We start from the raw sequence: 17,365 nt of genomic DNA, 5'->3' as shown, positions 1-17,365 counted from the left end.
AAAAATTAAACAAACAAAAAGGTAGTTTAAAAAAACATAATGATCTAGACAGGCAGGAGTGCAGACACTAGAAATAAACTAGCTTGTTTTTTTTTGTTGAAAGTACAATTTTTTTAAATACCTCCCCTCCTATAGGGGTCACTCTAACAATCTATTGCGGCTACAATTACACAGTCCACAATTTCATCCAACTTTGTATCCTGCATTAAAATAATGATCTTGATTGGTTTGAGTGAATACATTTTAAATTGCAACAGAACCTTTAAATAAAAATAAACATTTTCTGAATATATTATAATTATATGAATGGAATTGAGTCTTTGATTAAGGGCACCAATATGGTCAAACAGCAATGTCTTTAAGTAAGAAGAAGACAGTGGAATTGCAGTTATACTCAATACATTTTCTGGTCTGTCAACAACAACAAAAGGTTATATTACAAGTTGTGTCAACAGAGCTGTTGATAAAAAATAAACTAAATAAAGTAGCAGCTTATAATAAAAAGGAAGGATATTTTAGTATATTTATTGCCTTTTAAAAAGGTAATAAATAACCTACGTAATTACTGCACAAGATTCCTTTGTAAACATGGGAATCTCAAGAGTCAGCGTAAACAACAGTTTCCGCAGCATCTCACTACTCCTGCCCATCCCTACTAAACTCAAACCGTTTTGAAATGATGACAGAGCAGTGCATTCAGGAGAAAATCTGCAAAAAAAGGCAGTGAAAGAGTTCGTCCACAAAACTAGAAGGGAAAGATAGTAGCACCATGCAGGCATGCAAAAGGCCATGACAAGAAATGATCATCTAGGAAGCACGTAAAGATTTAGGTTTCAGTTAAATGAAGATTTCTATGTTTTACTTCAAACTTGAACAGTGTAATAACTGCATCAGTCCAAACATAGACAAAACCATCGAAATAGGTGGAAAACATATTTTAGTGCGAGGCTACACATAGACAGGCCAAAAGTAGGGCTGCTCAATTAATCGTATTTTAAATCGCGATTACGGCTTGCAACGATTACGAAAACAACGTAATCAAAAATAAAAACGATTATTTTTTTATTATTATTATTTATTTTTGGGGTTTTTCAGTTGAATTATACTTAAAGTTCAGGGTAATCAACTGTTAAAAACATACTGTTCAAAAAAAAATTCTCCAATAAATGGATGTTTTCAAAGTCAATGAATAATCGCATTTAATAATCGCAATTACAATTATTGACCCAAATAATCGAGATTATGATTTTTGCCATAATCGAGCAGCCCTAGCCAAAAGTGCATGTATTGTGTAACCACTGAAAGAGCACATCTTGTCTATGTTGCGTTGCATCATACAGAGATAAGCCACCATGTGCCGCAGAGGATTTTCAATTTGGTTGGAATACAGAAGCTTCAGTCATATCTCAAATCAAACTGCCCTGATTGCTGACAAACACCCCATATCAAACCAGTCTGTTTCTGAACCCTGAAGATCTCACCCTGCAATAAACTCAGAGCCCGAGTGCATAACAGGCTTAGTGGCTTTTTTGTGCCCTTCAAGAGTGCTTTGAGACCACCCAACTTTGAACATATAAAACCCTCAGTGCACTGCATTATGTAGAACTACAAAAATCCACGAGGAGTTTAACATGCAGCTGTAGATTTGTAGGTCCCATTATCAAACATGTCTTTGATTATTGGTTTAAAATCCACAGCATGTAAAGCCGGAGTGAACTGGGATAATGCAGTGTAATGAGGATTTAATCATCACACACACACACACACACACACACACACACACACACACACACACACACACACACACACACACACACACACACACACACACACACACACACACACACACACACACACACACACACACACACACACACACACACACACACACACACACACACACACACACACACACACACACACACACACACACACACACACACACACACACCATGCCTTGTGCATAAAACAAACAATCATCAGCACAGTTGTTGTCAGAGACTTGGTTTGTATGTGTGTTTATAAAGAGAGGGATAGAAAAAGAGAGATATGTGTGAGAGGAAGAGATAGAAGATAATGTGTCAGATAAAGTGATGCATAGAGATAGAGGAACAGGATGGAGTGACACAGTGAGTTAAAGAGAACGAGTGAATTAGAAAAACAGAAGAGCAGTGTGAGCCTGAAACAGAAAGTGGGATGTTACCTGTAGGGTCAAACTCATTGGAGGGAAGTGAGGTTTTGTCACTTTTGGGTTTCTTGTCCGGGGGGTGGTCTTTACTGAGAATGCTGCTGGATCTAGAGGGAGAGAAAACCCATGAGAAACAGGTGCCAACATGTTAGCTGTTACCCAGTGTGTGCATTGTCACTGCATCTTGCTGTACTGCGAACCTGCATGTGCCTAAGATGCAGGCAAGTGAAGGTTCAGGAGGAATTACAGAAAGAGCAATTGTTCTCTTCAGCATTTTGAATAATGTGGCAAGAGGAACTCCTAGTGTATGAATCGTGGCAAGTGTGTCTACTGTATAATGTGACAGCCAGAGAGGATGTGGAGCCGCTCCGCTGAGTGCCCAGGGAGCAAGGCCAGAGAAAGGACACTCCTCAGAGGAGGTGCTACAAGGCCAGACTCCGGCTGAACCTCAGGAGGCTCTGTATGGCTGCCTCTGCCTATAGCGGCCCCAACTGTGAAAGGCCACTGTTCTGTTCACAGTGAAAGGCAGTGATGGACCGCCCTCAGAAGAGGGACCCCTTTGTCCCTCACTCTCTGTGTGTTTGTGTGTGTGAGTGTGTACATGAGTGAGAGGGGGGGGGGGCGTAGATAGAGAGAGGGTATGTTTGGTCCAAGCTCTGAAGACTTCTGTGTTGCAGCACAGCAGTTCCTAGTAAAAACCTGCCTCATTTCCTTCATCTGGAGCTCTGTGCCTGAACTTCTGGTGTATACGTGCGTGCGTGTGTGTGTGTGTGTGCGTGTGTGGCCACAGGACTACCTTCCCATAAACATGCACATATTTGCAATACAAAATAAAGATTCTTACCTGTTTGCTTTCTTGGGAAACCTGTAAGATAAAAGAGAAGATTCATCAGTATCTAAAAGAAAGGAACTTATAAGACAACACATTTTATAAAGCAAAGAAAAGCTGAGCTCTTCATGCCTATATTAAGGATGAAAAACAAGATGTCAAGCTGACAGCTTCCGCTCAGACGCATATAGTGGTAAACATGATAATCCTGATCAAACACCACAGTTCTTCGGCTGCAGATTAAAGCCTTTTCCAGGTCAAATGGTCGCTGCCTCTCAGATCTCTGTGTGTGTGTGTGTGTGTGTGTGTGTGTGTGTGTGTGTGTGTGTGTGTGTGTGTGTGTGTGTGTGTGTGTGTGTGTGTGTGTGTGTGTGTGTGTGTGTGTGTGTGTGTGTGTGTGTGTGTGTGTGTGATGATTAAATCCTCATTACACTGCATTATCCCAGTTCACTCCGGCTTTACATGCTGTGGATTTTAAACCAATAATCAAAGACATGTTTGATAATGGGACCTACAAATCTACAGCTGCATGTTAAACTCCTCGTGGATTTTTGTAGTTCTACATAATGCAGTGCACTGAGGGTGTGTGATGATTGACTTCCTCACAGACATCATTACTTGACTGTAATAATCCTATAGTCCCATCCATGGCCTGTTTCCTTCGGGGCCGCTCGCCCTGAGACCGATTACTGCCTCAGAGTGATGCACTGATGAAATAATTTATAGACACTGTCAGCACCATATTGGAAAAGAACATGTTTTCCAGGAGGCTAGTGATTTTTTTCATTGATTTGCTGTTAGGCAGGAGCAAATAGAGAACACAGATTTACAATTTAGATTGAAGGAGATACTGCACTGTTAATTAATTTTCCTAGAGTCCTAAGGTAGTACAGACAGGAATAATCAATTCTACATTCACGAGTAAAAAGCCTTCATCCTCTCTTTTGGGCTTGACAGAGTATTAGCATGTGTGGGTGTAAGCTTCTCACAAAACTGAGCCATCTGCAAATAGTTATTCATACACACGACCATATTTAACTCCAGTACTCTATTAAGGTTAATATGGAGGTTAAATAAGGGCACAAAACAACAAACACAAAACGACCCTTTATGTTTTACATTCCCTGTAAACCATTGAGATGATCTATGGCATAGCTATTTAAAAAAGGCACGTTTCATAAATCTTATTTGTAATGCACTATAAAATGAATGGAAAAACGCCTGAATACTTATGGATTTGGCCCTTCAGCTCAACATAATTCCAGTTGGGGTCTGCACAGTGAGCACAGCATAGAGAGAGCCCTTATTTAAGTTAAATTAACATAAACACCGATTTAGACATTTTTTCATTTGTTTTTTTTATTGTGATGAAGTCTTGAGCATGGAAAAGAAGGATGTCTCAGACAGGAAATAAATAACTCAATATTTTGAGCTTAAATGATTTATTTAGGGCATATTTGATAGGAATGTCATGTCAAGTAAGGTTTGACATTTTTCATAATGCTTAAAGAAATGTAATAGGACAAAGGGAATACAAAATCAGATATAACTTTGAACTGCGCTGGTATTCTTCAAAATGTAAATGCACACTGTATTATAATAGAAAACGGTAACAGGAATCACTACACCAGTCTTCAGTAATAGGGAGGACTAACTAGCCCACATTAACTCTCTTTCTCCTGGCGACAGTGTGTCCCATTCAGAGCCAGCTGAATGGCCCGTTTATGAACATGCCTCAGACTGTAATAAGTTCCAGAGCCTCCAGAAGAAAAAAAAAAACTAGCTTTAAGTAGCCCACTCCCTAAGAAACCTCTGAATTGGAGAGATGGAAAAATCAGCACATAAACACACACTGAGCTGGGACATGCCTACGTACAAGCTATGGGACGGCAAAACTGAGTAGGCACATGTTGGTTTTGGTTCATCATTAAGGAACAAATGAAAATGTTCACAGGCAAACTAAGGGGCTGGGTGATGCAGCATGCCGTCTATAATGGCTTTGAGAAATAATGTTGTACAACTACAGGATGATTTATTTAAGGTTAAAACTGTTTGAATTGAAATGTAAAATAACTTTGTTAGAATTGGTTGGTATCTATATCTCAAATAACCATGAATACATGACTAAAGTTCTAAAATGTATTGACCTGTCTAAGGCTTATTTGAGAGCGTCAGAGAAGGAAAAGGGAGGCCATGAAGAAAGATCACAGCAATGGACAGTAAGAAGAGAACAGAGGGAACTAGAACCCCTGAGAAATGTTGAGGAGGCATCAGGAGTACTGGAACACAAGATAAAAAAAAAATGGGCTGATTAAAAGAGAAAAGGGCTTCAAATAGGGCTTGGAAGTCAAAGGCCCCTTGTTTCCCCTGGCAACCAAATCGGAATCCTTGTAAACTGTTAAGGTTGTTAACAACTTTTCCAATGTTAGTTTTAAAAACAAGACTCTCTGCCTTATGTTCTCCTACCTCCACCAACTAGCCAAGTAGCAATTTGTAACATAATATGAATTGAAGACTTTTTGAGGGATTCAATGAAAAGCGTGTTTTCTGGTAAAATGGATGATTGTGTGATGTATGACTCCTGTGAATACTTTCCAGTGAGAAACATGGAAGAAGCTCAATACCATTAATATCAATATGCTGGAGGTAGACTAAAAGAGGAACCACCTGTCTGGTTTTCATCAAGGAAGAGAAGGTAAAGACTCAGAGGGTCTTGAACCATTTCTACCGGTTTGCCTAAGTGCTGTACTCTTTCTTATCTGCTCTCCTCCCTGTACACCAGCTGGACTCTCTAGCTCCTGAAGTTGGCAGATAACTTCACCCACTTCAGAGGATGTACTTCCTGCATCAGCTGACAAGGTCAACCTGGCAAAGACACTGATGGTGCACTTTTACACCACCATCATTGAGTCCATCCTCACTTCCTCCATCACTAGCTAGGAATGCTCTTACTGCGACTGCAGTGTATCATTCGCTCTGCTGAGAAGTGCAATCTGCTGTCCATCCAGGAACTGTACACTTCTAAAACCCTTACGCAGGTGTGATAGCTGACCCCAAACAGCTGGGAACAAGCTTTTTGAATAACTCTCCTCTTATAGGAGGCTACAGTCTATCAGGACTTAAACCTCACACCTAAAAAAGAGATTCTTCCTGACCAGCGTTTCCGCCAGGGGGGCGTCGTGCCGTAATTTGACGCTCTTATTCAGCTTGGGACGCCCCGAACTTGAGCCAAGGGCGTTCAAAAATATTAATAATTCGAGAGAAGATCGAGTTTTTATCGCTTGAAATGACGAAAAGGAAAAGGGACAAGGACATCCCTCTGTTGGAGGGGCAAAGGAGTCTGGTGGGATTCTTTTCGGAGTATTGAAGATCGTTTCCCCGACATTGAAGGTGCCTGCTACGGGACAACATGGAACGTGCGCGGTTTGGACGTGATGAGCGGGGGGGGTTTTAGTGGAGCACGCGCGTGAGATGCGAGCACCAGAGCCTCGCAGCGGCAAAACTGAGGCTCCGTGGTAAACATGAAGAGCCTTTTGGGAGCCAAAACAGACGGCGCTTTAAGAGAGCCGAGCCAAACGATCCGGCTCACTAACGTAAAAAGACAGTATCTATAAGGGACAGCTCAAGTCAAAATTCACCCCTTCCGCTCTCGGGGTGGATGCCCTCTCAGCCCTGGTCTGGAGGAAACACTGTTCCTGACTGCACTGAGCCTCATCCCCCACTGACATTTCCAATTCTGAAATTGGACGGGACACATCACTCAAACACGTCTGTAACCAGGAAGCACAGAATATATTTTGATATTCACCAAAGTTCACGATACCTGATTTACCTTTTAGATATCAAACGTCATCACTTTATCGTGCTAGGTGTCAACATTAGCATACAGTTTCTTGGGACTTTGACCTTTAAGAATCCAATGCTAGCCAGCTCAAACATAAATCCACATGGATATTTGTGCCAAATTTGATTAAAATATCCCTCTTGGCATCAATGAGATATAACCAGGGGTGCACATAAGTGGTACGCAGGTACGCATGCGCAACAATGTGAAATGCGTACCACTTGTGTCACAAAGCGCATTTGCGTAACGACGTACTTGTGAAGCTTTTCCAGAAGGCGGTTAGATCACCAGACGACAGAGTCGGTTGCCGTGTGCACAGACAGGGCTGCTGTTAACGTCGGTCTGTACAGCAGCACTGCGCTAAAACAGCTGATCACAACGTTCACATGCTCTGCGGTCACGAAGCTCTGCACTCCACTACACTCTTTCTCCCCCCCCCTGCTGACATTCGCGATACAGAGGGCTTCATGGGAACTTTGAGGGGAGCCAGAAGTTGGAGTACCAAACACTGACTCCAGGTACTCATCTGAGTACCTCACTGAGAAAGTTGTGTGCACCCCTGGATATAACTCTCACGATAATGGGATAGACGGATAATTAGAAAACATAACTTCAGGCATTGCTGAGACCGGTATTGAAGCAAAAAGAAGGTAGACTAAAATACAACATTTTGAAGGAAATTAGAGTGCTGCTCTCACATTGATTTTCAATCTATTACAGAGAAATGGTGTGTGGAAAAGAAAATCGAAAAACCAATAAAATGACAACCTACCAGCATCACAGCGTAGCTACACAACACAACGGTATTGATTATAGGTTTTGAGCACTATTGAACCTTTTCGAGAGAGATGGAGAACCTTGATCACAAATGAAGTGGAAAAGAGGTCAGTCACAGTGCTTTCTACCAGTACAAGCTTAACTTCAGAGTGTACGATTGTTGAAGGATGATGAAATCAGCTGTGTGATGTGCACATATACATCTGTGTTTGTGCATAAACACAGAAGAGTCTTTATAGTGTCCTCATAATCCAACACACACAGATGATTTCTGAAGTGATTGTACAATGAGTCTTCACTTACAAGCTATAAAATATGTCCTATAGCAGGGGTGTCAAACTCAAGGCCCGGGGGCTAAATCCGGACCGCCATTTCATTTTATGTGGCCCACAAAAGCTTGCAAAGAATATAATAAGTTTATTATAATGTTACATGCGGCTTTACAGGAGAACGTTGCACATAAACTACATGTCCCACAATGCATCTAATTTTGTGACATGCGCAATGAAGAGACTTGCATTTATTTCCCCTAGACTTCTGCTTTCAGACGTGGTTAATTATGAAGTTATTACCGTATCCGATAATAATCCAGTGTAGAGGAAATAGTGTAAAATAATACATTATTTTATATTTATTATGTATATTTATCTATGTATATTTATATAGTCTTAAAGTTACCACCGGCCCTTTGAGTGCAACCATAATTCTAATGTGGCCCGCGATGAAAGTGAGTTTGACACCCCTGTCCTATAGGCTCTTATATCCAAATACTAAACAGTTGCTGTTGAAGAAGCCCTGTATCTTCATGGATACATGCTCAAGTCATTGCAAAACCATCTTGTCTTTTAAAAGGGCCTTTAAAGTATATACTGAAACAGTCATAGTGAAGATATCTTTACATTATAACTTTAGTAAACAATATCAAAGGCTCCACATAAGCAGTGAATGTCCAAAAGACAACAGCAGTTTATTGTTGTGTGCCCTGAAGACACTATACAGTCTACTACTGTGTTACAGAACAACACACTTAAATGATAACTGAGAATTAACCAGAACTGAATTTCTTTGTTGATTTGTACTATTTCCTGAAAAGTGATGAATATTTGCAGCCTTAGGTACACACTTTGCAATACATTGTGGCACTTGTGATTTAAAATGCATGCCTGACAATGTGTCCTATGCAGGCATGGGATTTAATAAATATTATCACTCACGCATTGGATTAAGAATTTAATAATTGTATGCGTCAAGTTCGACCAATGAACAGCCCATAGAAGCAGCACTTACAAGGGTTTCTCTTGTAAATCGTTCTACAAGAATAACACCAATAATTGCAGCTGTTCTTCTTGTGTGGATTAAGGTTTCAGCTTTTTGAGATCATACATACAAACTCTGACAAAAAAATGCTAAAGCTAGAACTTTTTAACTGATTACCAACAGACAACATGTAAGTATACATCTCACTCAGCTCATTCAATGCTTCAGATTCAGCAATAAAAGCCTTCAGGCTAGGACCTCTTCCTGGATGAGGCCATTACATGCGCAGGGAGTGAGAGAGGGATAAGGCAGGCAGAGTCAGAACAGGGTGGGATAGGAGGGAGGGGCAGCACTGGAGCGGGCCTGGGCTTGAATGCTCCATTGAGGTTTGGTGTTTTGATGGAAAATTGTGGCAGAGCTGGGCCAACTACAGCGGCAGTGGCAGTAAGAGAGGCCAGGACCAGACCACGAGAAAGAGACAAACAGTAAAGGAGGGAGGGACGGACAGCCCTGAGGGAGCAGGACTCTGACACACAGACATGGCTGTGAAAGGGTCTCCTAAACTAAAGAGGAAGGAAAACTGTGAACAATAAGGAACTAGATCAACGCATGCAAGATTCAGGGGAAACACTTCAGGCTATTCTCAGTTCCTCAAGCAAAGAAAGGCAGATATATATAGAAATGTAGTTAAAAGTTGAATTATAAGTAGCTTATTCAACATTTTAAAAGAGGCAGCAGAAAAAACGACCTACTGATCTTGAGGACACGGGTTTGCAGGATAAACTGGCTTTACCAAAGTTGTTTAGGAGGATACTTGATAAAGTAAGCTTTACTCTGACTTTTTCCTTGTCAGACAATGCCGCTCTTGTGATTTTCTGTTATATGGAGTTGCTGCAGTAAACTGGAGTTTCTAACCAAAAGCCGAGCAACACAGGTCATAGCACAGGTGTTGTAGAGGCAGTAAGAGGTGGGGTCTGAAACTGGGAGAGGATTGGACCATTTTGGGAGTTGCCTGCAGTCCGCAGAGATCAGACTGAGCTGTGTTTCATTCTAGAAGATGAAATACAACATAACCTTGCAAAAAATCCTTAGATGTTAGATTACTCAGGGATGCTTTGCAGAGCTGGAGTGTAACTCTTTGGTGACAGCGCAATGTCCTCAGCTGGGTTTTGTGCTGAGTCATGCCACTGGCCTGCCACGTATCCTATGGAGCTGGCAATATCTCCCGCTCAGCCTGCTCAGCCTGCCATCCATTCATCCCACCTCTTTAAAACTGCTCTGTGATTCTATCTCAATGGTGTAATGATACAGTCTCTCCAAGAGCCTGATTCATGCTCGCAGCCTGCCAAAGGGAGAGAACACACACACCGCTTATAATCTAATCTATATACCTGAGTCACGCAGTGTGGTGCACACACAAACATACAGACAGTATTACGTCACTGCTTTCCACTCCCTGCCACTGAAAAGGAAGTAGTCTACACCCACATATACCCCTTTCCAACCAAACCAGTTCCCGTTTAGGCTCCGTACTTTTCTGGTTCCGAACCAGTTCTTCTTTTTAGCCCTGGTTGTGTTTCCACTGCCCACAGCCCGACTGGTGCTGCGTCATGACATCACCGTTTACGTCACTGATTTTCTCAGCAACGCCAGTCATAACAACAACAATGGGTTACTGTGCTGGGTCGATGCTCATGTTGCTATTAATCATACGAAGCCAGATAAAACATTATACTCTTTCCCAGAGTGCAGTGGTTCATTGTTTATGGTTCAGCAGCATATACTGACCGCTGCAGTGCTGCTCGTCCACCGGCGTTTAGTCTACTGTTAACTCACAGCAGCGTCTGCTGGAAAGCAGTAATTCCTTATTTTACTGTCACACAAGCAACTAATGCATATCCCCTAACCCCATAAGTGAATGTGTTTTAGTCTGAATTAACGCTTTTTCGCATCACAACACCATTATTAAAGTTTCTCTGGTATTAGTGATGTTAGCATAGCCACTGAAGCTTATCTGACTATCTTGGCTGTTTGTTGTTATCATACTTTGGCAAAGGCGTTTTCTACAGGCATATTTTACTTTATGATTTTACTTGTGTAGCCCATGTACTGATTCAACCCGATAGCTGCTATAATAAAAAACAACAAGAAAACGTATGAAGCAGTGTGCTGGTCTTTAAAACGTGAAATAACTGAGAAACGGATGGTCATTAAAAGCAAGGTAAAAACAAAAGGCATCACACTATGCCTGGTTAGTGTTTCCTCACTTTATAAGTGTGTTTTTTACAAGTGTGTTGTTATCACATTGTAGTCACTTTGCTCAGCGCCCCGCCCCTGCCTCCGGCGTAAGCCTAGAGTATTTGGTTTTGGTTCTTGCCAGGCAGTCGAGTGGGGCCAGATAGGAACCATTTTTGGGGGCCAAGAGCCGGCCCCACTGCGGTGGAAACAGGAAGGACTGGTGCTTAATCGAGTTCTAGCTCCGAACTGGGCCTGGAACTGCTTTGGTGGGAAAGGGGCAACAGTGATACTCCTTCTTTGAACCCCATTCTGTATTACTGAGTAGTTTAATATCAAACACACTGATGCCACCCTTAACGTGTGACCCGAGTGTAATGACGTACTACTGTTTATCTTGGCTTTAGAAAAGAGAGAGCTGTAAGTGAGTGTCTCAGACAGTCACACAGGGAGAGGGAGAGGGAGAGAGAGAGAGAGAGAGAGAGAGAGAGAGAGAGAGAGAGAGAGAGAGAGAGATGTGGTGTGTGTTAGAGAGACAAGAGCAATAGCAATGGTGCTCAAGCAACAGCCTCAGGGGGAAAACAGTGCCCTTTCTGCCCCAATAAACCTCATCAGGATTCCTGACATGAGGGCCATGGGATAGACATTTCTTCACGCTATGCTGTCTGCTGTCCTCCAGCACTGGGAAGGGAGAAGTGGTGGTTTAACATGCAACACCGTCAACAATGCTGCTGGTCCTGAGCTCTGTCACGAAAATATGTCACTTTTAAGTTTACTAAAGTACAGGGTATGTTAAAGTGTCTGCAAGCAAAACATGAACACCTGGAACGGCATACTTTGTAAGCAGGATCTGTTATCCTGCTGTAAAATAAGTATTTTTGTCTGTTTGAAGCTGACCTATGAGGACATTGTAGCTGATACAACATGTAGTAAAGGCACATTATTGACTCATTCTCTCCACAGCTTTACAAAGATCCATCTATTACATAACACTCTATAAACATCCAGCGTAGTGAATGCAATGTTATAGTAGAATAAGTTATTGATCACTTAGGGAAAACATCAAGAAGTTCATGGAGCATCAAGAATATCTTAAAATTAATATAAGCATATGTGTAATGATTTAAAAGACATCATCTCATTCCCTACACATTTGATCCCAAACCTTTTTCTATCTTGGCTCTCTAAAATAATTGGATGTTTTTCAGAAAGCTGTGTCCTCACTCTGCCTGCAGGTTGTTGATAGAACCTGTGTTCTGACACTGGTTCGAGAAAGAGTAGGGGTGTGTTATTTTGTCTAGTCACCCCTGAAGCAGCAGAAACAGCCAGATTAATCACAGACAGTGCTGCAGCAGGCTGCTGGTCTTTCTCTACAATACAGACTCTCCTAACACACAGAGACGACATTCACACAGAGCATCCCCTCTCTGAGAGACAGGGACACAAACAGGCCACAGAAATGACAACCAATCAAATACTGATGCTTCTTAACGTCACCCATTCATTTGTTCCTGTAGACAAAGATCCCCCAGACATACAGTAACAAAAGAAACAAACCTTTATTGTGTGAATCAATGTAGCGTGAAATAAGGTACTTAACAGCAAGGAATCTAAGATAAATCCCCAGCATCACATCTCTTGGGGCAGTCTGCAGAATAGCGTGGCTTTCCAAGTGTCACAGTTAGCTTGGAGGCACTAGCCTAGTTCATGGTTACAAAACCCTTAAATGGACATGTGAAGACATGGCACTTGGGCAAGACAGCTCTTTACCCGTGTCCCCTTTTTCTCCATTGTAGTGATTCTGTCTTTTGTGAAGTGAAAGTAATGTTTGGGCCCTGAAGCTCTATTGGCGAACGGGGCCGGATTGTAGAGGGTGTCCACAAGCATCAGCATCACAGGACTCGGTGATAGACCCCAACTCCTCCAGCACTCAGAGCCACGGCTAATGCTTAGACTTTACCCACAATCCAACATCACTACCCCTGGGGCATCGCCTGTTTCTTTCTCCCTCTCCTTTGATATTTCAGAGTCCTATTTTCCTTTCAAACTAGGGTTGTTGCCACTAAAACCACTAAAAGAAAAATCATGTATCGATACAAACAATAACACAAAAAGGCCCTTATTAAACCACAAATGGACAACCCAATCCCACTTCTCATGTGTACTTGCTTGTTTGTGAAGGCATATTTGTTGCAACAGTGAATGCTCTATATACAGTAATGAAAAAAATGATGCAATAATTCGAAGAAAGGGGCAGATTAAAGAAAATAAAGGAATAACTGATGGATGTGATTGCAATAATGAGTGAAAAAGGCTGAAATGGGGCCGGACAAGAATGAACAGAGTATGGTGAGAGTTGGTGTGTGTCTGCAAAAGTGACATCCAGGTGTGAGCATAGTCTTCCTCAGTTCCTCATTTACATTCTACAAATAAACAAAATCTAGTCTCTCATTCGGGGCTGAATTCTGGTAGATACTAAGTTGCAATATAAGCAATTCAGGTAGTTGTTGAAATAATCATCTTTGAACGCAGCTTCTCACCTAACTTGCATGATATTGCAGCGGTGTTGCAGCGTAGAGAATATAAAGCCAACCACCGTAAATTGTGTGAGTCTGGTCAATAACAAAATCTATTTCCAGAGCCCTGTGTCAAATGCATCACTGATAACCAGCGTTTCTGCCAGGGGGGCGTCTTGCCGTCATTTGGCGCCCTTATTCAGATGGGGACGCCCTGAACTTGAGCCGACGGCGTCCAAAAATATTAATAATTCGAGAGAAGATCGAGAGTTTTTATCACTTGAAATAACGAAAAGGAAGAAGGACAAGGACATCCCGCTGTTGGAGGGACAAAGGAGTCTGGTGGGATTCTTTTCGGAGTATTGAAGATCGTTTCCCCGACATCGGCGGTGCCTGCTACAGGACAACACGGAACGTGCGCGGTTTGGATGCAATGAGCCGTTTTGGGAGCCGAAACAGCCGGCGCTTTAAGAGAGACGAGCCAAATGATCCTGCTCACTAACGTAAAAAGACAGTATCTCTCTGGGTGGACGCCCTCTCAGCCCTGGTCTGGCGGAGACACTGCTGACAACTGTAATTTCAATGTTAGCATAATTCCAGGTTGGCAACAGGATAAATGACAACATAGCAATATGATGGACCACTTAATTAGTACTGGCATTTAAAACCATAATTCACATCAGATGGGGTAAAGACGCCCGTTACAGGAGTAAGGGACTAAGGGTAAGGACTAAGGAGTCAAAGTGCCACTGTTATGGATCTATACGTTTCTCCTTTCAAGATTTAAAAATGGAAAGTCTTTATCGTCATATGCACTACAGTTACAGTGCAGTTGTTTTCATTGAACACTTCATGCCAGGCTTCTCCAACAGTGGACGATACAATATACTTATGATGTAAAGAAATATAAAAAGTGAAATAGTGCATCAAATTGAACTGTTGATTAATGCCTGAAGGTGTCTGTACGTGTTGTTGTGATGGCAGATGTAACCAGAGAGTCAGTGTACTTAACACTGTAAATAATTTTATTTTCTTTTAAATATATCCAAGTCTTGGACACATCATGTCACCAACGACCATGATATTTGATAACACCCAGTCTCCACATAAGATCTTATACCAAGCTGTTGAAATCATTTTAAATCAAATGGTCCACTTTGCATCGAACTGCTTTTCAGCTTTCCGCTGTGCATATGGAGGTCCTGCATCCATTATGTATAGAAACCATAACACAGCAAGATACATTTTTACTTTCAAAACAAACGCAGGTGGTTGTTAGATCTTGAGCCAAGACATATTTAAAATGCATCAGCTTGCTTTGACCTTAAAATGCTGTGACAAACATTTGTAATGAGGAGAAAGGCCTTCAGGCTACAAAAAGTGAGCTTAATGTATAGTTCTCAATTATTGAGAGGATTTTGTCTCTGCTCCTGATTTTAATGTTAGGGAGAGACCGCTTTTTTTATGATCTTGAAAATCCCATTCTTTTAATTGATATCTAGCTTGAATTCTATGCTCTGTTCCCTTTAATATGTGTCGATTCAATAATTGAAGAAATTGCCTATAACTTGAACTAGAGTAGAATTTCTGCAAGTCTGAAAAAGTTGCATTTTATTCTCTCAGTTTTGGCAAACATGTATAGATAAGAATTCTCCTTGGCATGCTGAGCAGGAGCCTGTGCACTTCTGATCAGAGCTTAGACTGAACTCTGGATACTCATCTTAATGCACAGTGAAGAGCAGCTGACACAGCTTCCCTAGTATCCGTGCTGACTACATGGAGTTGAAGCATACTGCATTATAAGGGCAGAATGCCAAATACAGCAGACGCATTCAGGCAGACCCAGCTGTCAGAACCCCTCCTTAAAGGATGCATTACCAGGAAACAAATTCTACTACAGTAAGGCACATTTCAACTCCAGTTCCACATTATCATCACTTAGCTATGACAACATTAGTTTATTATTCAAATCATATCTTTTGATAAAAAAATAACGATTTCAATTATAGATCTTATTTGATGTATTTATCCATTTTATGGATGCAGAATTGCAAATGTGTCTTTTCTTTGTGTTTCATTTTATTGCAATGGTCTCGTCAAAACCAACAATCTGAAGACATCATCATTGCCACAAAAAGACTGAAGGAGTGATCAACGCCCACTCATTCACATTATCAACAGTTATGTAAGAGTCAATGATAATAAATGAATGAATAACAAACTGTTAGATGCAACTCTTTTAATTCAATGCACACATAAAACACTTTTCCTCCAACAGGTTAACAATGAGGACAAATTCGGACCAGCCTCCCTGGATGTACCTGACCTACACTGGTACTCTGGACAGCCAGTTTGCTCCCACTAAAAGCTATTGTTTACTATTAGTGATGTCACTAGCACCACTTCCCGGGAGGGCCTCAGGGGGGGTGGGAAAAACGTGGGGATCAGCAGAACTCTATGACAAAGAGCTAGCAGCAAACTAAACTGACCCATCGGCTGGCAGCCCAACCCCAATGGATGTTGGATGCATACTCCCACCACAGCCAACAGAGCGAAAACAAACTGCACAACACCACACATAGTGGAGGGACAGCCAGGGAAGAGAAATATAGATGGACTTAAGAAGAGAGGGAAAGACAGACAACACCATAAATCAATAAAGTCGTTTATCAAGCACTGTGGGAAGCACCCTCCAGAATCTGCTGCAGTCCAAAACATATTTTGTGCAGAGTAACAGAGTTTTCACACAATTCTATTGTGGATTTTATGACAGTTTTTGAAAACAAAACAAATATATCAACCAATGATCCCTCCAAAGATTTCAACCCCCATACTTTGACTAAAGAGAAGATACTTATACTACCAATGTGTGTAACACAGCCTCAAGACTTCACATGCAGCATGCCTGCAGCAAATCGGAAATGAAAAAATATGATGTATGATATACTACACTGTCTCATAGCAACCTAGCCCTGGGTGCTTCATGTTATCGGGAGGATCTCTGTGATTTATATGGCAATCACCCACAGTTTACATTTCAACACTGGTGTGATTCGAAAGCACTGATTTGTTCATGAAAGCACAGAGAGACATGATAGTTCCTCCAGTTGTCTAGACTCTAGTTAATACTGCCATTCACAAAATTAAGGTCATATTGTAAAAAGAAAAAAAACACAATAAACAGCAAAACAATAGCATTTGGTGCCATCCTGGCAGTGGGGGAGGGGGGTCATATAAAATGGGGTTGGGCTTTTAGCCTCTAGCTCATGCCCTAGCCAGAAGGATATCTCAAATCCCAACCTGTGCAATAAAGCTTCCCTCTGCTCTAAATCTACAACCACATTCCACTGTATTGGCCTGCTCTCCTTGCAGGCATGTGGGGTTCAGGTGGGAAGGCTGGACGCAAAGCAACAGCTTCACTTCTCTGTTACACTGCAGTGTGCATTCAATGTGGAATAGAAACCTTGTTATTCTTACAGGTAGAACAAGATTGAGGAATACATTTTCTTGTAAAAATACATTGTTATTATGGACTAGACTGGTCCTTCTATCATTTAGTGTGTTCTTTGTGCAAAATATATCCAATATTTTAGTGAAAATTGACAGATGCCTTATTAGACAGGGTGATAAGCTGGGTAGACTGGGTTGTTGTGTAAATCCATAGATTGTTTTAATAGGTGTAGGAAAAGCTTTAAAGGCTTAGAAGTAATAGGGAGGTT

General features: G+C 41.5%; 1 protein-coding gene across 2 annotated transcripts in view; it reads right to left on the bottom strand.

Annotated features, from left to right (window-relative positions):
- Nucleotides 1-17,365, bottom strand: part of arhgef12a (Rho guanine nucleotide exchange factor (GEF) 12a) — a 40,683-nt gene that overhangs the window by 21,506 nt on the left and 1,812 nt on the right. For both annotated transcript variants that reach the window (XM_079678410.1, XM_079678411.1), the window contains exons 2-3: nt 3,033-3,053; nt 2,204-2,295 (exon numbers count right to left, since the gene is read on the bottom strand). In XM_079678410.1, coding sequence (XP_079534536.1) covers nt 2,204-2,295; nt 3,033-3,053 — 113 coding nt within the window. The remainder of the gene's footprint in view (nt 1-2,203; nt 2,296-3,032; nt 3,054-17,365) is intronic.

The sequence above is a fragment of the Notothenia rossii genome, assembly GCF_949606895.1.
Source record: "Notothenia rossii genome assembly, chromosome: 4".
Classification (NCBI taxonomy): Eukaryota; Metazoa; Chordata; class Actinopteri; order Perciformes; family Nototheniidae; genus Notothenia; species Notothenia rossii.
Note: the sequence above shows the minus strand (reverse complement) of the source record. Positions and strands in the feature narration are given on the sequence as shown.